Here is a 20,487-nt window from a genome sequence, read left to right as displayed (position 1 = left end):
GAGGAGGCGGGGCGGCGGGCCGGGGCGGGCCCGGGCGGGCGGAAGGAGCACCAGGCCGGAAGGAGGCCGCGGGAGGGCGGGAGCCAGGACAGGGCCCGGAGGTGCTGGGCCAGAGCGGCGGCGCCGCCATGTCCGACAGCGAGAAGCTCAACCTGGACTCTATAATCGGACGCCTGCTGGAAGGTTGGCCGGGGCGGCGAGGGAGGTGGGCGCCCGCCGCGCCCTGGTCCCCTGCACGGCCCGGAAGTGGCGCGCGGGTGGACCTGCCCCTCCCAGGGCCGGCTTCGACTGGGCGGGGACGGGCCGCGAGGTCCCGTGGCCACATCGTCCCCCAACCCCACCCCACCCCACCCCACCCCACCCCAATCGTGGCGCGCTGGGAGGTCTGGGGTTGTTCCCCTTGCCAGAGCAGGACCGGAGCGGGGCGGCGCGCAAGGATTGGCCTGGGCTCTTGGCTGAGGGAGAAACCCGAGAAGCCTACTCCCCCAGGAAGGGGTCCTGTGCTATGAGGTTTTGGATGGCCTCTGCGCACAGCAGTCCCCTCGGGAGCGCCTTGAGGGCGGTTGGGGGTCCCAGGAGGCTCAGCAGCAACAGCTGCCCCTGGACAAGGCGGGGCCGGGAGGCCCAGGAGCCCCCACCCAGAAGTGCCTGTGGGGTCACCGATGACATTCACCCTGTTCTCGCCTGAGGAACCAGGGTCCTGACGCCTCTTTCCGCCCCCAGTGCAGGGCTCCAGGCCTGGAAAGAATGTACAGCTGACGGAGAACGAGATCCGTGGTCTGTGCCTCAAATCCCGGGAGATTTTCCTGAGCCAGCCCATTCTTCTGGAGCTGGAGGCACCCCTCAAGATCTGCGGTGAGCCCCCAGCCCAGGTCCCCGTGGCCTCCTGAAAGCAGCCTTGCCCCCCACTCCTCCCAAGTTCCTCCTTGGGAGGAGGTTCACGTTTAGGCTGGCCCTAGTGCTGACTTGGTTCCCTGGGTCACAGGTGACATTCACGGCCAGTACTATGATCTTCTGCGGCTGTTTGAGTACGGTGGCTTCCCTCCAGAGAGTAACTACTTGTTCCTGGGGGACTACGTGGACAGGGGCAAGCAGTCTTTGGAGACCATCTGCCTGCTGCTGGCCTATAAGATCAAGTACCCAGAGAACTTCTTCCTGCTCCGTGGGAACCACGAGTGTGCCAGCATCAACCGCATCTACGGCTTCTATGATGAGTGTGAGTGGGCAGAGCATCTGGGGCTGCCCTGGTCCTGAAGGGCTCTCCTTGCCATTCAGTGCAGCCCTCGTGTCGACCTGGTGGCTGGGGTGTCAGCGTCTGACAAACACCTGCTAAGCTGAGCGCCGTGAAGGTAGCACCAGCCCATGCCACCCTCCCCTGCCCTCCTAGAGCAGATCCTGGCACTCAGGGACCTGGCCAGTGGCTGCTGACTGAAGGGCTGCCAGGATTCTAAGGCAGGGCCTCACCTGCCGACACTCCCCTCCAGCGCATCCGGAACTTAAGCACTTGGGATGCCTGTTGGGACTGGACTCTGTTAGACAGAAGCCGAGATGAACCAGACCCTGTCTCGACCTGGCCCTGCTCTTGTGCTGGGGGTGGGTACCAACCTTGAGGTCATGCCAGAAGTGGAACTCTGGGGTTCCTGTGGACTCGGCTGCTTTAGAATTCTGTCTGGGAGGCAATGGGGTAGTAGGGGTAGGTGGCGGGGGTTTGGTTTCCTTTTTTGCCTTCCATTCTCTCCTCCTAGCTGTGTCTGAACAACACACAATGTGTCCTGGAAGGCCTGGAGACCCAGGCTGAGGGTGGAGCAGAGAGGCCCTCTGGTGAGCTGTCTCTTTCCCCCTGGACAGGCAAGAGACGCTACAACATCAAACTGTGGAAGACCTTCACTGATTGCTTCAACTGCCTGCCCATCGCTGCCATCGTGGACGAGAAGATCTTCTGTTGCCATGGAGGTGAGCACGGCTCTGGGCGTGTGAATGCTTGGGAAGGATGAGCCTCCCAGGGTGAGCACCCCTGGGACCTTGGGACAGAAGCGTCAGCTGGAAGATGTGCTCCCAGTCAGCAGGAACAGCTCTTCCTGGAATCCTGGTATGGGCAGTACTTCTCCCACGAAGTCCCCCCGTGCCGCAGCATCGGGCTGCACCCGCTGTTGTGTCGTGGCCTCGCCTTCCTGCATGGAGTTTGCTTGTCCCCTTTCTCCAGGGCTTCCCTGGTGGCTCAGGTGGTAAAGAATCTGCCTGCAATGCGGGAGACCCAGGTTTGATTCCTGGGTTGGGACGATCCCCTGAAGAAAGGAATGGCTACCCGCTCCAGCTTTCTTGCCTGGACAGTCCATGGGGTTTCAAAGAGTTGGACACAACTGAGCGACTAACACTTTCTCCAGGGAGCTCTGTGCTCCTTGAAGGGACAGGGACTTGGAAGAGGCAGAAGGTGATGAGTTCTGCCTGTGTAGGCTCCCAGGAATCCTGGAGAGGGTGGAGAGGTGGGAGGCAGAGGCTGATTGGCAAAGGCTGCCTGGAGGAGGAGGTGACCTGACCCCTGTGCTCTCCAGGGCTGTCCCCAGACCTACAGTCCATGGAGCAGATCCGGCGTATCATGCGGCCCACAGATGTGCCTGACCAGGGCCTGCTCTGTGACCTGCTGTGGTCTGACCCTGACAAGGACGTGCAGGGCTGGGGCGAGAATGACCGTGGCGTCTCCTTTACATTTGGAGCTGAGGTGGTGGCCAAGTTCCTGCACAAGCATGACCTGGACCTCATCTGCCGGGCACACCAGGTGGGCTGGCAGCCCCCATCCGGGTGAGAGCAGGGCTGGCAGCCAGCTCCTGCTGAACTAACCGCCTCCACCCTCGTCCAGGTAGTAGAAGACGGCTATGAGTTCTTTGCCAAGCGGCAGCTGGTGACACTCTTCTCAGCCCCCAACTACTGCGGCGAGTTTGACAATGCAGGTGCCATGATGAGTGTGGACGAGACGCTCATGTGCTCCTTCCAGGTGGGGGTCAGGCTGGGGGCGGACAGGCCGAGGGGCCTATGGCACGGCCCCCTGAGCCTGACCAGTTTTTCTCTTCTAGATCCTCAAGCCCGCTGACAAGAACAAGGGGAAATACGGGCAGTTCAGTGGCCTGAACCCTGGAGGCCGGCCCATCACCCCACCCCGCAACTCCGCCAAAGCCAAGAAATAGCCTCCATGTGCCCGCCCTCTGGCCCAGATGGTGGATTGTACAGAAATCACAGTGGCTACAGGGGGCTCATGCTGGCCCCCAGGCCCACCCATCACGGGGAACACGGAGGCTTGGTGTATTTTTCTCTTTTTTTTATGAACCAATAGCAGCATCCAGTCTCCCAGGGCTCTTCCCGCTTGTACCTACAGCGGCTGCAGGCAGGATCCTGGGGCTAAGGCTGCAGCTCAGGGCAAAGCAGGGCCAGATTGGGGATCTCCAGCCTTGCTTGGCCTCAGGGCTGGCAGCCGGATCCTGGGGCAACCCATCTGGTCTCTTGAATAAAGGTCAAAGCTGGATTCTTGCCATAGCCTCTGTCTCCCTTGTCCCAAACACTGGGCCTGGCAACCCTTCCGCCCAGAGCCACTTGGGAGGCTTGCTGAGCTTGGGGCCCCAGCCAGGAAAACCCCAGCCACATGCCCAGGTCCACAGGAGCCCTGGGAATTTCCAAGCCAGAGCCAGAGAGTTCGGGGAAAGCAAGCAAAACAGTGTGTGCCAGTCACAGGGGATCCCAGTGGTGCGCTCAGGATTTGAGGGAGGGACAGGTCATGATTGGCAGAAGGTGGATCAGCAGGGGCAGAAGCCCCACAATGATTTCTTTCTTTCTTAGGGTGGTGGGCTTAGAGAAGGCAGTCCTCTAGTTCTGCCCACAGAATTGGATTAAGAGATGAGGAAACTCCCTGCAGAGGGCAGCTCAGCACGGAGACTGGGAACAGACATGATAGATTGAGGGTTGAATAAATGATTGGGGGTTGAAGGGAAACAACAAGACCCAGGCCAGGCAAGGCCCTGGGGGAGGTGGCAGGACCAGTCAGCTCGGCTCCAGCAGGGCGCACCTCTACCACCCACCAAGGAGGAGAGCAGACCTGCCCTGGCTGGCTTTGGGAGAGGGGTGGGGCGGGGCTTCATCGGGCCCAGTCTCGGCTCAGCCTTCGCCCTCACTGTCTTCAGCCAGCACAGGGCTGGGGCCCTGGGGAGAGTGTCCAGGGGCCAGGATGGAGCCAAAGAACAGCGAGCGGAACTGGCGAGAGAACAGAGGAAGCCGGGTGAGCTCAGAGGCTGCTCCCTCCCTCTGCCTCCCACCCCAGCCTCTGCCTCCATGCTTGGTGGTATCTGACTTTGCAACCCCATGGACTAGCCCACCAGGCTTCTCTTTGTCCATGGGGATTCTCCAGGCCAGAATCCTGGAGTGGGTTGCCATGCCCTCCTCCAGGGAATCTTCCCCACCCAGGGACTGAACCCAGGTCTCCTGCATGGCTGGCGGATTCTTTCCATTGGAGCCACCAGTGAAGCCCCTCTGTCTCTCACCCCTACCTTCTTAGGTGGGGGAGTCCCAGGCACTGTGCTGGGCTCCATGTCATCATCTTCCTCCTCTGAGTGGGGGCTGGAGCTACAGGGGCGCTGGAGGCCAGGTGAAAGGGAGATGGAGGGCAGTGCCTGGGAGCCCTCACTGCCCGTGGTGGTTTCCATGGCAATCATGTAAGAGTCCATGTCGTCGACAGCAAAGTCATCCAGGTCTAGGTGGGGCGTGCTACAGGCAGAGACGGTATCAGTGGGGAAGGGGGCGGGGGACAGAGTTAGGGCCCCGCCTGGAGGGCTCAGCCAGTGCCTGCAGGAGCCTAGTAACCATTGGTGACCTCTTGGTTTTATTATTTCCTGATTTGGTGGGAGGGGAAAGGATGGGGGCGGTGTTTTAAGTGGCCGCTTCCGGAAGGGGGTCAACCGTAGAATCCTTTCATCAGAGTTCAGGTAGAGGCCTGAGGGAGGCATCCTGGGGGCCCGCTTCAGCTCACTGCGGGAGGGGAGCGGCAAGTCCAGTGAGCTGGGCCACCTGGGGCCCAAGCCCCCACCTTCCCAGGGGACAGGAACTGGAGCGCACTGGGGCCCAGGGACATACTGGGCAGAGGGCCAGGCCAACTTCCTCCACTTAAACTACGCTGGGCCCATCCTCCCCAACCCACCTGCCCTTGCAGCCACCTGCTTCCCCCATCCCAGGCAGCCCCCTGCCTCCCGGCAGCCCTTTTCCCTCCTTGGCTTGGGAGGACGCCTCAGCCAGAGAAGGAAGCCAGCCCGACCTTGGGGACACTTCCCTGAGTCGGGGGATCTCTGAGTACAGCTGACTGGTGAGGCTGAGCCTGCAGGGCTGGAAGCAGTGAGGACTGTAGGGGCTGGGGCTCGACAGGAAGTGGGGATGGGAGGCGCACAGGGTGGGGGCTGCAGACTCTGGAAGCGGCAGGCTGCAGCCTGGGTACACAGAGTGAGAAGGGGGGTGGGCGGGCGCAGCTCTCACCTGTGAGCCTGAGGCCCAGGCTCTGGCCGCTGGAGCTCCTCTTGGGCATGCAGGGTCTGGGGGTGCGAGTCCGACTCTGAGAGTGTGGCTAGGACAAAGTGGCCGTCCAGCAGAGAGTCCTCGATGGCAAAGATGGCTGGCCTGGGCAGGTGACAGATCCAGACGCAGTCAAGGCCCTTTGGCTTCCGGCACCCCAGAGCCTTCTCCTCCCTATCCCAAGGCTGGGCCTTACCTGCCCGGGGCATCGAAGTGAATGCTGAGGGACAAGTTGGCTGACTCTGCGAAGCTCAGGAGCCCCTGGGAAGGGAGAAGCAGAGCATGGAGGCTGGGCAGGGAGGAGAGGTGGACGGGGCAGTGAGTGCACGGCAGGAACCTCACCCGGAATTCCTTGAGGCAGAAAGTGATGGCCACCCCTTCCTGGGCCTGCAACTGCTGGAAATCCTCCTCTCCGATGCTCATCTCCGTCACCATGGCTTTGATGGCGCTGTCTGGGGGGGGCAGCAACAGGAGGAAGCCGGGCTCTGCCCCCACCAGCCCGTCTCTGCTCTCTGCACCCCCCTAGCCCGTCTCTGCTCTCTGCCCCAGGCCCCATTGGTCCCCTCACCTGCCTCCTCCTCTTGGTAGCTACGCAGGATGACCCTGCGGCCACGGCCGATGCCCAGAGTCACTTCAGCCAGCGCTGGGGGGAAAGGCAGAACAGCCTCCACCAGGACCCTGTGAGGAGGGCACAGCATCACACCCGAGGCTCGATCCCGCCCAGTGGCTTTGCTCTCAGAGGACCGGAGGCGGGACAGCGAGGCACCCCAGCATCCAAAGAGAACCAGGCCAGGCCTCGCATGGCCCCAGGGTGGAGCACGGGGGCAGCAGGACACGGTTGCTGCCTCATCCAAGGTTCCCAGGATGTTGTGGGAGAGTAGTCCTCTTGCACGAGATGGAGGCAGACAAGAACAGGCTCACAGAATGCAGCAGGGAGTTCAGGCGGTTTGTGCTGAACTGAACCAGGCAGGTGGCTCCTGCCCATCCAGGGTTGGGAGACCAGACCCACGCTGTCCACATAAACACCGCCTTACAAAGAGTCCTCAGGTCCCTGTCTAGTAGAGACAGGCTAGTGAATAGTTTCAGGTGAAATAACATCTGGAATTTGCCTCAAAACAACTAGGACAGAAGAAGCTGGTTATCTGCTTTTATATGAATTTGAAATTGTCCATAAGACAAACAGAAACAATCACTCGTTTTAAAAGAAAGAAAAATTCTCAAAACCCAGACCACGGATTGATGCTCTCTTTCTCTACCCAAAGGGATCCTGGGCAGTGCTATTTCAACAGAACTCAGAAAAACAAAGTCAGGGCTCAAAGGGACCTTCAAGTTACCAGGTCCTGCGGCTACCAAAAGCAAAGAAACGTGAGACCTTGGGTTACTCGAGTGCAAGGCACACCCTGCACGTGGGCAGGTGGGAGGGGACCCACTCCTCTCTGGTCTTCTCCAGGGGCCTTGGCGTCTGCTAGGCTCCCCATCTCCCAGGCCCCGCATGGCCCCTGTGACTACCCAGAACGGCTCCTCTCCTATAGCTGATTATTCAGGCAGCCCTCCAGGACCGTGACCTCCCTGTCCAGCCGTGGCCTGAGGACCCCTCAGGGCTAGAACCCAGCCAGGTAGGAAGAGAGGCTGCCCTTGAACGGGACTTATCCCAGAAGGATGACCAGATCAGAGAAAGGTTACAAGTCCCGGAGCCACAAAAATTAATGGACCTTCAAAGGCCAGAGGAGACGTGAGGGCAAGCCGGAGACCTGTTTTTTGAAAGAGGAGTCAGTGGGGCTGAGTGGTCAGAAAGCCAAGTCAGACTTTGAGGTGGAGAATACAGACTCGGGAGACAGAGAGGAACATGGGACAAGGGAACATCTGGCCCCTCCTCACTCCAGCCTCTGCCCTTAAAGGGCCAGGCAAGGCCCTGAAAGCAAACCGGGATGGATGAACGCTTTGAGGTTCACAGATACCCTGCAGGAAAAACGGAGGAGGTGCCTCCTTAAACTGACTCCTGAGGCCGAAAGAAGGAAGAGAAAAACCTAGGGCTCAGCGTGCAACCAGGGGCTGCTCACCTGGCTGGGGCACGGAGCACATGGGGACACAAGGCTGGGTCGAAGACGGCCTGCAGGGACTCGCAGTCCTGGAAGGACAGGTTGTGAGTCTTCCTCACCCCTGGATGGGCAGACACGGTCTCAGTGGGCTCGCCAACCTCTAATCCCACACCGCAAGGACCCCTGGGTCAGCCAGCTGCTCACTCACCATATTTGCAGTGCAGCTGAACTACCAGGCGGCTGCTCCTGTCATTCAGGGAAATGCAGCACTTCTCCACAGTCTTCTCCAGCATTGCCAGCGAGCGGAAGACAGACAGGAAGGACTAGGCGAGGGAAACACATCCCTCAGCACTGCGCCTCCGCCAACCGGCTCTCACGTCCAGTCCCCTTGGGCTCTGGCCCATCATGGGCTCAGCACTGTCACACCAGGAAAGGACCCCTCACACATGCAGATATCTGCACGCTTCCAGGCCTTCATTCGTGCCCTTACCCTGGTCTGGAATGCCTTCAAAAGACCTGCTTATCTTTCAGGGACCAACCTGAGAGTCATTTACTCCCTGCAGGTCCCTGGCAGATTCAGCTACCCTCTTCATATAACCCGTTACCCCCATGGATGTCTCTACTCGGCCAGGCTCTGCGTTCTGCACCGGATTGCTCCAGTATACATCTCTCCTCCTACAGGCACCTGCTGTGTGCCCCAGAGCAAACTGCACTGCCAGGAGGGTTTCCTGGGGGGAGTGCCCTGCCACTGCTGAGGGACCCACCTCACCTTCATCAGGATCTTACAGCGCAGCTGGTCCTGCCCAGGGGTGGCCGCCTGGTACTGCTGGAAGAAGAGGGGGGCAAAGAGGAAGCAGGCGTAGGCCGAGCGGGAGGAGTTCACGGTCCGGAGGGAGAGCTGGGGCCAGGAAAAGTGGGGAGAAAGATGTGGTCACCAGCAGTGCTGGGCCCAGCCCTCAAGCCAGCTTTTACCCAGGCACTTGTCCCAATGGCTTCTGTTCTACCATCACCTGCAGAAGCCCGCCCTTTCCTTTCAGTCATCAAGGATGTCCTCCATGAAGCCTTCCACGAGTCCCCAGTGGACCTCAACGCCGCCGTTTCCACAGCAAGAGCGCGACCCAGCCTTCAGCACCCACGCCTTTTACCTAATCACCCCCATCCACCACCGGGCACTTTAGGGAGGGCAAGGGCTCTCGACTCAGACACTGGCCTGGGAAGATGACAGGGCCCAAAGGGACACCGCAGCAACAGGGGAGGCCCCTGTTAAACTCAGCAAACGTGCCTACCGGGCACCCTGCCTGATGGGGGAGAGACTCGAGCCCCGATCAGGGCTCCCTTTTGGGACTTTCACGCCACTCCCCCATACCCGGTCTCCTCACCCCGTCTTCCAGGGGCTCCAGGTAGAGTTCGTCCCCGATGCGGGACAGGGAGTGAACGGCCTTGCCGAGCACTGCGGGGAGGAGGAGAGAGACAGCGGTTTGCGGGCGCCTCGGGCCATCCCACGTGGTTCCAGCCCCCGGCCGACCCCGACTCACCCTTCACGTTGCTGCCCGTGACAAGACACTTCATGCTGCCCCCAGTGACCGGGATGGGGCGGGCGGCGGGTCCCGGGCCGGACCCCAGCTCAACAATGCCCTCCGGATCTCTCCCGCGGCTCCCGGAGGTTGGGGTTCCCTTCCCGCGCACCGCCCCCGGCAGCCCCGCCCCCGCCTCCTGATTGGGCCACAGGCCGGCAGCTCCGTCTCGGGAAAAAGACGCTGGCCGGCTGCGTCGTCACGTGACGGAGGCTGCGCCCGGGGCGGGCCCTGTCACGTGACCCGGGAGCGCCGGGTTCCTCCGTGAGGTCCAGGCCCACCCTCGGCCCTCGAGCGCCCCCGGGAAGCCCGGCTGGCAGCCGGCCCCATCGCGGCCGCGCGCCCGAACGCGAGGCGCCCAGAGGGTGTCGGGGAGCCAACAGTGGGCTCGGAATCCGGAGATGTGCGGGCGGGCCTGGCCCAGGTCACTCATTTAGTACGGATTTCCTGGACGTCTGTCGGGCGCCGGGGGGTGCGTACGGGGTCGGTGCAAGACCGTCTCACTCCGTCCGGGCGGGCCGGGGACGCGGATAGAAGCAGCAACTGCCAGCTCTGAAAAGATAGTAACGCACCTTGCTACAGGATCCCGGGGTGGGAAGTGACTGCTTGCCGTAGCTTCGACGATCCTTCTTTGATCCCAAAGAACAGAAGCTTCTCCGGACGAAAAGGGGTAGAAGGGTTTGGCCGACAGGAGAAGGGGCGAGTCAAGACTCAGCAGCGCGTGGGGCTTTTCCCTCCGTTGGGAGGGAAGTGGGTTTGTGAGAGGAGGGATGGGGGCTGCTGAATGATGAGGGTCACTGATGGAAAGCACTGGAAACATTTTATGAGGATAGACTCCTGCGTCTCTGGCCGTTTGAAAAAACAAGGGAGGGTGCCAAAAGAGGGGCTTAGTCAATCCCTAGGTCGGGAAGATCCCCTGGAAGAGGAAATGGCAACCCACTGCAGTGTTCTTGCCCAGAAAATCCCATGGACCGAGGAGTCTGGCGGGCTACCGTCCATGGGGTTGCAAAGGGTGGACACAGCAGTCAGCCGGGCAGGTCTTCCCCTCGTCCTCAGCCTTGGTCCTCAGGTGTGTGAAGAGGAAGGCAAGTCATGGAGGGGCTCCTGGCCTCTGGTTTCCCGCAGCACCCGGTGTGCTTTGAGGGACCCTTGGGCACCCCTGCGTTCCTTTAGGGCCTTGCTCCTCTGGCACTGTTGCCAGTGAGGAAGCCACGTTTGTGGGACCCTTGCCTTCCTGCTCCTGGCCTGCAATTCTGGACCCCACTTCCTTTCTTTCTTTTTTTTATTTTTTATTTTTTTATTTTATTTTATTTTATTTTCCCCCACTTCCTTTCCTTACCCTCAGTTTTCCTCCCTTATCAGGTTTCCCTGGATTACTGGGGTATTCTTGCCTTTTAAGGGGTTCAGTGTAAATGGTACTACTTCTACCCAGGCATTTAGGTCAGTAAACTGGGACTCATCCTTGACTCCATCCTGACCCACCTCTTACATACTACAATCCTTCAGCAAGTCCTGAGCTCTCTGCCTCCCAAACAGATGGCAACTTGGTCCTCCTGTCCTATGCCCACAGCCATCATTCTGGCTCAGGCCACCATCATCTCTCACTTGAATGATGATGGGAGAGCTCTGAGTGGTTCCCTGCCCCTCCACTCCACTCTCCATACAGCACCTAAGTGAGCTTCCTAAGATGTCAATCATGTCACGCCTTTCCCAGGTTTAGATCCTGCAGTGGTTTCCAACTACTGCGCTTGCCATCAAATCTAAACCCCTTGGGAATTCCCTTAGGCTCCACTGGTAAGGACTCCGCTTTCACTGCCAAGGGTGCAAGTTCAACCCCTGGTTATGGAATGAACCATGGCCAAAATAAATAAGCCACCAAAAACTAAACCCCTTACCCCAAACCTGCAGGAAGGAGCTGGCCCTGCCCATCTCTTCACCTGTCTCTGGCCTCCCTCTGCAGCTGCGCTGGCCCCACCCACTTCCTGAAGCAACCACATCCTTCTCCACCTTGGGCTCTCCACATAAGCTATTCCCACCACTTGGAATGAGGATGAGATAGCTGGTCTTCCCCCCTTCTCACATGCAGGTACCTTCTTTTCCTAGGGCTCAGCTTCAGGTGCCCATCCTCAAATAGGCCTTCTCTGCCTCCCCACTCCAGGCCCCCTCCCCCAAGCTAATCCCTTGCTCCGAGTCATCTACAGCATTTAGCACAACTCAACGTTATTTCACACGTGTCTACTTCTGTACTGCCTCTAGTATGTCAAGCCTGTGAGGCCAGGACTGAGTTTGTTGTGTTTGTTACTGCGTCACCATACCTCCCACAGGGCCCGGCCCTCAGCAGGTGATCAGTAAGTCCTTCAGTGAATAGGTGTGTGATCCAAGTGAAACTGAATTGACTCTGGTTGCCTCTTAGCACAGTGCTGTGATTAAAGAAAATTTCCAAGCCTTGCCCACAGTCCTACCCTTCCGTGGATGATAGCTGTCACCCACATTCTGTCCAGTCCACACCCTGCCCACAAAGAACCTAGCATTCGTTATTCTCCTCCTTACTTTGCTCCTCCTCCCTGGATCTCACCCTGTCTCTTATTATTCCAGTGAGAATCAGCCGAGCCTTCATGGCTTCTCCACTGCTCCCCCAGCCATTGCCTGAGCAGCCCAGTTGGAACAGGAGATAGATCCAACACTCCCTGGAAGGCAGGGAGGAGAGCTGTGACTCATCGAATAGCCGGGTCTCTGCTCCTGCCTCTTACAGGGCTATAGGGTCCTGTAGCCTCCAGGCTTTGGAGCAAGGCTCCGGGGGGAGGAAGTTGTCTAGTTGCTCATTTGGACTGCAGCACGCCAGTCTTCCCTGTCCTTCACCATCTCCTGGAGTTTTCTCAAACTCATGTACATTGAGTCAGTGATGCCATCCAGCTATCTCATTCTCTGTTACCCCCTTCTCCTTTTGCCTTCAATCTTTCCCAGCATCAGGATCTTTTCAAATGAGTTGACTTCACATCAGGTGGCCAAAGTTTTGGAGCTTCAGCTTTAGCATCAGTCCTTCTGATGAATATTCAGGGTTGATTTCCTTTAGGATTAACTGGTTGGATCTCTTTGCTGTCCAATGGACTCTCAAGAGTCTTCTCCACCTCCACAGTTCGAAAGCATCAGTTCTTCAGTTCTCAGTCTTCTTTATGGTCCAATTCTCACATCCATACATGACTAATGGAAAAACCATAGCTTTGACTGTTCGGAGGGAGGAGACAGAAATGCTTTTGGACTTCTGATGAGTCTTTCCTAAGCTGTGTGTGTGTGTGTGTGTGCGTGCAGGCACACACCCCTGCCAAAGCCAGGAAGGTCTTGGCCCTTCTGAAGGGCTCAGACACCAGAAAGGAGCTCAGAGCTGGGAATTGGGAGTCCTGGGTCTCTGGTCTGTCCTCAGCACTGACTCCACTGTGACTTCGGGTGAGTCCCTCCCGTGTCTGCGACTGTACAATGTGGTTGGTGGCATGAGATGCCTCTTCCCAACTTGATGTGCTGAGATCACCGAGGGCCCTCCGACTGCGCAGAGCCCCTGTTCTAGCCACCCCCGCTCTGGGGAAGAGCTGGAACTGGCCGGCCTGCTCCCCCAGGCTGTGGGGCTGGAAGGGAGCTCTCCCATCGGAGGTCAGGCAGCCTCTCCAGGATGGCAGTTGGTGTAGCCAAGAAGGCCTTCCAGGTCCAAAAGGGAGGAGGCACAGGGGACTCCAGCCCTGCTCACAGATGGCCTCAGGCAAGTCAAGGCCCTTCTCTGGGTCTGTTTCCTCCTTGACAAAGTGAGTGGGTTGAATGAAATGCTGTCTCAAGAGCTTTTAAAATCCTACATTCTTACAGTCTTAAACATACCCCACATTAGAGATGGCCTCCTGCAAGTACACAGTATGTGATTATGTGGGAGTTTGTGTGGTTGTGTGTGTGTGACTGTCTCAGGCAGATACGAAATAGAGGAAGGTGGTTACCATTTCAAACTTTTAAAATAATAATCTGTCTGGAAATTTCAACTGCCACTTCTCACCCAACGTGTTAGGTTTGAAATCACAGACTCCTCAGAGCTCAGTAATTCATTCATCTAACACACGTTAGGACTTCCCATGGTGGTATGGTGGATGAGAATCCGCCTGCTGATGCAAGGGACATGGGTTCGATCCCTGGTCCAGGAAGATCCCACATTGTCGAGGGGCAGCTAAGCCCTTGCATCACAACTCCTGGAGCCTGCCGGCCCTGGAGCCCACGCTCCACAAGGGAAGCCACCAGAATGAGAAGCCCGAACACAACCAAGAGTAGCTGCCACACATCGAAACTAGAGAAGGCCCTGGAACAGCAAGGAAGACCCAGTGCAGCCGTCAATAAATAATTTTTAAAACGGACATTTCTAAGAGGGTCAATCTGAATACACACTAAAAAACAAACAAACAAACAAACATGTTAGACACATTTTTCTAGCTGTGGGAAAGACAGCCCCGGACAAAAATCCCTTCCAGAGGGCCTGACGTTGCCGAGACTGGGCTGTGCACACACAGGAAATGGGGTGTGCACACACGGGGAATGGGCTGTGCGTGGTGACGCTGGGGTTTCCCAGTGTGTGAGGGAGTTCTGAGCTGAGCTGGTGGGGCTCTACTTGGCCACATGCGATGGGTTTGTGGCACACTGGGTGCCTCCAGCCCTTGGAGGCAAGCCCAGCCTGGGCCTTTTTTGTTCCCTGGCATTTCTCCCAGCAACCAGAACAAGCTTGGCACATAGCAGTGGTTTAATAAACGTGGGTCGGATGACCGAAGAGTGTCGGATTCTGAAAGTTCACAAGACTTGAAGCCACGTTGTCTGTTGAGGTGGACCATGGGGTTCTAGGCCCTTGTGTGCCTGAGTCTGAATCCTGGCCTCATCACTTTCAGGTTCTGTGCAAATGAACGCTTTGCTTTTATATTCTCTGAACCTCAGTTTTCTCATCTGTAAATTGGGGAGGAACAGCTAACAGTCCCTATCTTAGAGGGCTGCGAAGATTAACCTTCTCAATGTCCATAAAGCCCTTCATTCGCGCGGTCAGTGTTGCTGTTACTCTGGTTACTGTGTCCTGGCTTCTCTGCCTTTGGAGTGGCCCCTCACGGTGTTCTGGGGTCGGGACCAGGGACAGAATAAATCATCAACACAGATGGGGCCAGGGTGAATCCACACTAGGAACGGGGAGGGACCGCTCCCCACAGTAACTTTACAGAGGAAAAGTCTGGAGGCCAGGAACTGGAGAAGGCTCAGAGGAAGAGCTCGGGTAGGGGCAGGAGTCAGCCAGCCCTGGGAAAAGGCACAGGGTGGTGGCTGTGTGCCCGCTCGATCCTGGGCCCTCAGAGCGCCCTCTGCCCCACTGTGGGAAGAAGATGACCCCTCGCCATCTTGGCCAGCTGCTGGGGGCTGGCACTGCCAGGCTCCGAGCACAGCTGACACACCAGGTCCCTTCTGTCTGCAGGGCTGGAGGTGAATGGGAGATGAGATGGAATTTTTTAAGGCCGCAGATGGGAAGGGGAAAGCTCAGGCTTGTTCAGCAGAACCTGGCATGCTGGAGTTACAGGGCCCCCTCGGAGCGCAAGTGAGGTAAGTTCAGGACAAATCAAAGGCAGCGTGTTTCCCCCAGCAGGGGAGGACTCGATGGAACTCATTACCCCAAGATGTGCTCTCGGCTGGAAATACAAATAGCTTCACAAAAGGTTTAGATAAATCTGTGGATGACAGCTCCATTCATGGGTTAGAAGGGAAGGAAGCTGTTTGGGGCCTGCTGGCCCGTGGAGAAGACATCAGGGAGACGACCTGGCCTCCCTAAGACCACCCCAAGGCCCTTGTAGGAGGCAGGCTTCAGGCCACAGGGACCCGGGAGGCAGCGTCCATATTCCTACAGCCTGGAGCCCAGTCTGACTCCCAGGCCCTTGCCTCAGTGTCCCCAATGCTTGCCGTCGGCTGGGGAGCCGTGGGCACTGCCAACTCTGGGAAAGTGGCCCGGCCCGGCTGTGCCCTCAGGGACCAGCAGAGGGAGACAGACACCGTGTCCAGTTCCTGCTTCCAGCTTAGAGACCAGGCTGCCCTGGGGAGGGCAAGTGGGCACCCAAGGGTCCCAGGTCGGTGTCCAACACTGCGCTAAGCACCCAAGGGAGAGGGCTCCAAGAGCCATCTTCCCTGGCCGAGGTGGGCTTACTACAGAGCAGGGGAGAGGAGAGACTTCAGAGAGCTTAGGGCAGGGCAGGGAGGAGACCACTCATTAAGAGCAGGGTGGCTCTGCAGCCATCATCCCTCTGTCCCCGCAGACCCCAGCCCCTGGCAGGCAGGGTGCAGGTCTCCATAGGACCACGCTGTCCTGCAGGCACATATAGGAGGTGCTTCAGACAGCTTTGGGGGTGACTGGGCCCCAAAGACCCGAGCGCAAGCTCCTCCTGGCCCGGGAGCCCGTTCCAGGCCAAGTGCAGTTCCCCAACTACTTGGCTTTCCCCAGCCACCCTCACAGTTTCCCTTGACATCTTCCTGACCTCTGCCCCCTGCCTTCTGGGCACCACAGCCCTTCTCGCACCTGTCCGAGCTCTTGAGCCCCGGTTTCACTGAACAAGTTTTGCAGCAGTCAGCAGCTGAAGCGGACGTGTTCGGGGGGCTCTGATGGGGACCATGAGGTGGGCCCCGGAAAGGTGTCTGTTGGGGCCAGGGAACGGGGAGCCCCTCACAGACAGAAGGGGGCTTGCACCCAGGATGGCTGGGGGAGGGGCGGATGGCTCCCCTCCTCACCTCCGAGCTCACTGTGCCTGTGTCCATCTTCCAACACGCTGACTGCCTACGAGGAGGCCATGTGGGAGGCCGAGGCTGATGCTCAGGACCTGCTGGAGGAAAGTTGAGCAGCAGCCCAGCTCTATAACTTTCCAGGGTTCCGTGTCTGTGCCTGGTGTGGGGTGTCAGAGCAGGGGTGCTGGGGACAGGGCTCAGGAAGAAGGCCAAAGGGAAAGAACAGAAGGTGCAGGCAGATTAACATGGGGCTTGCAGGGGTCAGGGGTCAGGGGTCAGTGGTCAGGGCAGTGCCATGACCAGAGACGGGAGGACAGAGCAAGAAAACAATAATATGTAACATTGTCGCACGTTAAGTGCCAGAGGTTTGATTTGTATTAAGTACTGCATGGGTGCTAAGTTGCTTCTGATGTGCGACCCCATGGACTGTAGCCTGCCAGGTTCCATGGGATTCTCCAGGAAAGAATACTGGAGTGGGTTGCCGTGCCCAGTCAATTATCCCTTATTCTGAGGAGGATACCATTATCATCACCCTGTTTTATGCAAGAGAAGACAGAGTGTGGAGGGGTCGAGTGACTCGCCCAAGGTCATGCAGCTGGTGAAGGCAGCTCCCAGCAGTGCTGGGATGGCCCCAAGGAGGTAGCAGCTGCCGGCTGTCCTCTGACCCCCCCAGGGGCCCCTGTGCAACCCAGACAGTCTGGAGAAAGACTGAAGGAAGAAGGCTGGTGGGAGGGAGGGGACCGGCAGTGACTCAGCAGGGCAGGATAAGGATCTTCCAGCCCAGCGAGAGGTAACCCCACTCCTCTGCCAGGGGAGACAGAGTCACAGAGCCCGCGGCATGGGCTGGCCAGGGCAGCGGAACATCCGGGAGAATGGCAGGGAAAGCTCCTGGCAGACGAACGGAGGGGAGCAGCTGGGGGTGTCCCTTCTGCCCTGCCCTCCTCACACATCCATCACCCTGACATCCTTGCAGATGGGGTGGGGGCGGGGAGCGAGCTCCACTCCCCCCCCCCCCCCACCCCCCCCTGCCCTATAGGGCAGGGCAGAGGCAGGAAGCAGCAGGGTTCCTCTCTGCTGGTAGGAGGCAGGGGGCTGGGAGCAAAGCTGGTCCAGGCACGGGTGGGGGATACGGGGCAGGGCAGGGCCATTCCTAAGCTAGGAGTAGGCTTTTGGTCCTGGGGTTTCTGCTGGCATCACAGCCAGCTTAGGCTGTCTGGGCTCCTGCCCTTGGAGGAAAAGGGGAAGTACACGCTGCCTTTCCTCCCCTCCTGCCCTCTGTGGCCCCTGCGCCCTGAGGGGGCGCCCCTCCTTGGATGTTACAGACCACAGAGTCAGGCCCTCAGGAGGCACAGGGAAGCCCTTGTCCTGGTTCTGTGGGCAGACCATTATCTGACTCCCAGCTCAGTGCTCATTCCGTGGTTCTAACTCCATGCTCTGCTCATGGAATCTACTGAAGGGACGCAAGTGCTCCCGGCTGGCGCCTCTCACCGACCCAGGAGGCCCACATGGGGTGCCTGGCCCATCAGTCGTGGGTGGGGGCTGTGGGCAGAAGAGCCCAGGCCTCCTGCTCCAGGCACATGGGGACTCTCTGTCCCAGAGGGTGTGCTAGTGTCCTGAAGAGACCAGGGCGCCCCAGGTTGGATGCCTCCGAGCCACCGACTTGACGGACATGAGTTTGCACAAGCTCCAAAAGTTGATGATGGACAGGGAGGCCTGGCATGCTGCAGTCCATGGGGTCACAAAGAGTTGGACACGACGGAGCGACTGGACTGAACTGAACTGACTGAGCCAGGCGGTGCTCAGCACATGCTGTTGTCTCTGCATCCAACCTCTTCTCTTCTCAAGGGTCCCTGCATAGTGGGTATGGTGAAGAGGGAGCCGTGCTCAAGGCCAGTGGCCCTCAGATCCAGCCCTGGTTCTACCTCCTGGCATGACCTCAGCCAAGTGACTTCATCTTACCAAGCCTCAGTCCCCTCGTGTATCACATGGGGAAACACCAGTTCTTATTATCTAGGGTTATTGTAAGAATGGAGTGAAATCATTCACGTAAGCCTTAGCACAGGACCTGACTCGTGGCGAGAGCTCAGTGTGTCTTAACACTTGTCATGAGTTAAGCCCAAGAGGTGCAAAAGAGTAGCATGTCACTGAGAAACACCAGGCATGGCAGCAGGCTGGCAGTCTCTGGGGCAGGGCCTCCACCCCCTGACCCCAGGGCCTCTTAGGGTTCCTGTCCTCTTCGGGCTCTGTGTCCCTGGCGCCTGGCATGGAGCAGGAACTCATGAAGGTTTGGTGAACAAATAGATGAATGAATGGATGGATGGATGTCCTCACTCACTTCCATGGCTTCTCCAGTATTGCACCCCTGTTCAGCCACCAAGAGGGCACTGACCAGAGCCTTCCCCGGACACCCTGGCGGCCACGGGGCCTTCAGTGTCAACTCTGCAGCTGTGTGGGACACGGTGTCTTTCGGGCATATAGACAGCCTTCCCTGGGGGTGCCAGTTATGAGGGGAGGTGGGGAGGCAGGAGGGAGGGGAGGAACCCTAGCCCATCCCTGAGTCAAGACTGACTCACCCCCACCCCCTTGGAGGGCAGCTCAGTCATCTCTGGGTGCCAGCCCTGCCCCCTACCCAGACACACCTTTTGAGGACTGACTGGCTAACCCCTGCGGATGGTAAGGAGTGAAGTCTGGAAGAAGGCCAGACAGGGTATCAGAACAACATCCTCCTCATCAGCTCACGGATACTCCCACCATGCCCTGGGGAGGTGGTCATATCCCATTCCACGGAGAGATGACGGGCTTGTCCCAAGGCCAGCTGGAAGCCAGCTGGAAGCCCAGCATCCTGACTCCCCGTCCTGCCCTCCACCCGCTCCACCCGCTCGCGCTCGCGTCAGGCGGCCCATGGGACCTCAGGGCTTCAGCCAGTGGTTGTAGCCACCCCTCCTGCCATCCAGCCACACATCCACCCAAAAGCTCCGCCTCCTCCCAGAGCTGGCCTTCTCTCAGATCTCAGTTTAATGAGTGTCCTTTGTCACCAGACTCTGAAATTCTTGAAGGCAGAGGTGGGTTTTCCTGTCCTTTACAAGACCTGGCACCCCGCTGGGGCTCAGGAAATGCCTGTAGGAGCCCTCGTGGGACAGATGGATCTGCCCCCACCCTCTGCATCCCCTCATCTCACCTCTGCCCTGCCCCCACCAGGAATCTCAGACAGTGAGAGCTGGAAGGGCCCCTGGCAAACCTCCCTGTCTGAGAGCCACGGGGGAGCAGGAACTTCCCCCAAGGTCTCCACCTGGAAATCAGAGGGCAGCCACCTGTGCCTAGGCCACCCCACAGAAACCCTGCAGGGGCTCTCCATTCTCCACCCCTCCCTTCTTCCTTCCCCACCCCCACCCCCACCAGCCCACCCCCTTGGGGATTTGGCAGAATAAAGCCACTGTCTTTATTCCAGCCCCCACCCCGGCCCAACTGGCAGCTCGTCGCCGGCATGCTGCCTTTGCCCAGACATGGCAGAGGGGCACTGGCAGCTTGGAGATGGAGATGATTTTCCCTTGGGCAGTGGGGAAGATGGGGAGGGGAGCGGCTTGCCCCCCCACCCCCGCCCCCCAGGTGAGGGGAGAGGGCACGGCTGCAAGTCCAGACAAGAGGCAGAGGGAAAACAGGGCTTCCCCAGCTCATGGGGTCGGGGTGTCCAGCTCTGGGCGGGGGGTTGGGGGGGCTATGTGGAAAGCCACTTGTCCCTGCACCAGCTGGCCTGGGTCCCCGTTCCAGAATTGCAACCCTCAGTTCCTGCAAACCAATGATTTCTAGACTCCCAAGGTGAACATTTGCCGGGGTGGGGGTGGGGGGCATGGACGCGTCCCTCCCCTTCCACTAAACCGGGTTCCTCTTCCTCCTTCAGTCGGCCTCCCCCTCCTTCCCGCTCCCACCTACCGATTTGTCTCTTTGTGTCTCCTCTTTCCTGCCCTGTCCCTTCTCTCTTCTCCCTCCTCTTCCCTCAGCGCCCCCCTCCTTAGCTCCCCTCTCCCTCCTTCCCCTTTCTCTCCTGGCCCCCTCCTTCTCTCCCGTGTTGGGGCTGCTTTCTCCCTGACTCAGCAAGGTGCTTTATAAGGTGCTGAGGGGCTCAGCCAAATCCAAACCACATTGTCTGTGCAGACACTTTCTGCAAGGAGCAGGCTGCAAACCCCGGGAGAAGGGCTTGAGCGGCTCCCCTCTCCCCCTCCCCTGTCCCCTCCCTCCAAAAGGGTAGCTGCTAGGAGACCTCCTGGCCAGTCTCAGTGCCTGTCACCCACTGGACATCTGCCTCCTTGACCTTGGCATGGGCATCAAAAGATCCTCGGGCTCGCCCGCCAAGAATGTCATTGAAACTCCAGCATTCTGGCTGGGGGAGGGGCGGGGGGAGGCCCCCCTAAGCACTTCTCCAAGGGCCCCCCCAAGGCAGGTTTCATCAGAGCTGTTCCTGACTCCCAAGAAAAGCCCCTGCCCCCCATCGCAGGCCAGGTCCCCTCTCCCAGCTCTTTTTCTCTTCGTTTAGGGAAAAAAAAGAAAGGGGGAAAAAAAAAAACCCA

At 58.8% G+C, this 20,487-nt stretch overlaps 2 protein-coding genes across 5 annotated transcripts in view; one reads left to right on the top strand and one right to left on the bottom strand.

Moving 5' to 3' along the window:
- Positions 1–38: 38 nt before the first annotated feature.
- On the top strand, positions 39–3,522 carry PPP1CA (protein phosphatase 1 catalytic subunit alpha). The gene is made up of 7 exons (XM_061407169.1): positions 39–183; positions 724–855; positions 986–1,216; positions 1,849–1,953; positions 2,553–2,776; positions 2,858–2,992; positions 3,072–3,522. The coding sequence occupies exons 1-7, from the start codon at positions 129–131 to the stop codon at positions 3,180–3,182; spliced, it is 993 nt and encodes a 330-aa protein (XP_061263153.1). The 5' UTR covers positions 39–128; the 3' UTR covers positions 3,183–3,522.
- RAD9A (RAD9 checkpoint clamp component A) overlaps positions 3,297–20,487 on the bottom strand; it is a 57,651-nt gene continuing 40,460 nt past the window's right edge. The window contains exons 3-13 of one of the 4 annotated variants that reach the window (XM_061407167.1): positions 9,119–9,709; positions 8,963–9,033; positions 8,353–8,481; positions 7,792–7,906; positions 7,605–7,704; positions 6,113–6,222; positions 5,887–5,996; positions 5,741–5,805; positions 5,509–5,649; positions 4,533–4,749; positions 3,297–4,239 (exon numbers count right to left, since the gene is read on the bottom strand). In XM_061407167.1, coding sequence (XP_061263151.1) covers positions 4,144–4,239; positions 4,533–4,749; positions 5,509–5,649; positions 5,741–5,805; positions 5,887–5,996; positions 6,113–6,222; positions 7,605–7,704; positions 7,792–7,906; positions 8,353–8,481; positions 8,963–9,033; positions 9,119–9,152 — 1,188 coding nt within the window. In that variant the 5' untranslated portion in view covers positions 9,153–9,709 and the 3' untranslated portion in view covers positions 3,297–4,143. Of the gene's footprint in view, positions 4,240–4,532; positions 4,750–5,508; positions 5,650–5,740; positions 5,997–6,112; positions 6,223–7,604; positions 7,705–7,791; positions 7,907–8,352; positions 8,482–8,949; positions 9,035–9,118; positions 13,533–20,487 lie in introns of those variants that run through there. The other 3 variants (XM_061407165.1, XM_061407166.1, XM_061407168.1) reach the window with 3 other exon arrangements.

Source organism: Bos javanicus, chromosome 29, assembly GCF_032452875.1.
Source record: "Bos javanicus breed banteng chromosome 29, ARS-OSU_banteng_1.0, whole genome shotgun sequence".
NCBI classification, from domain to species: Eukaryota; Metazoa; Chordata; class Mammalia; order Artiodactyla; family Bovidae; genus Bos; species Bos javanicus.
This window is presented reverse-complemented; position numbering and strand designations above follow the sequence as displayed.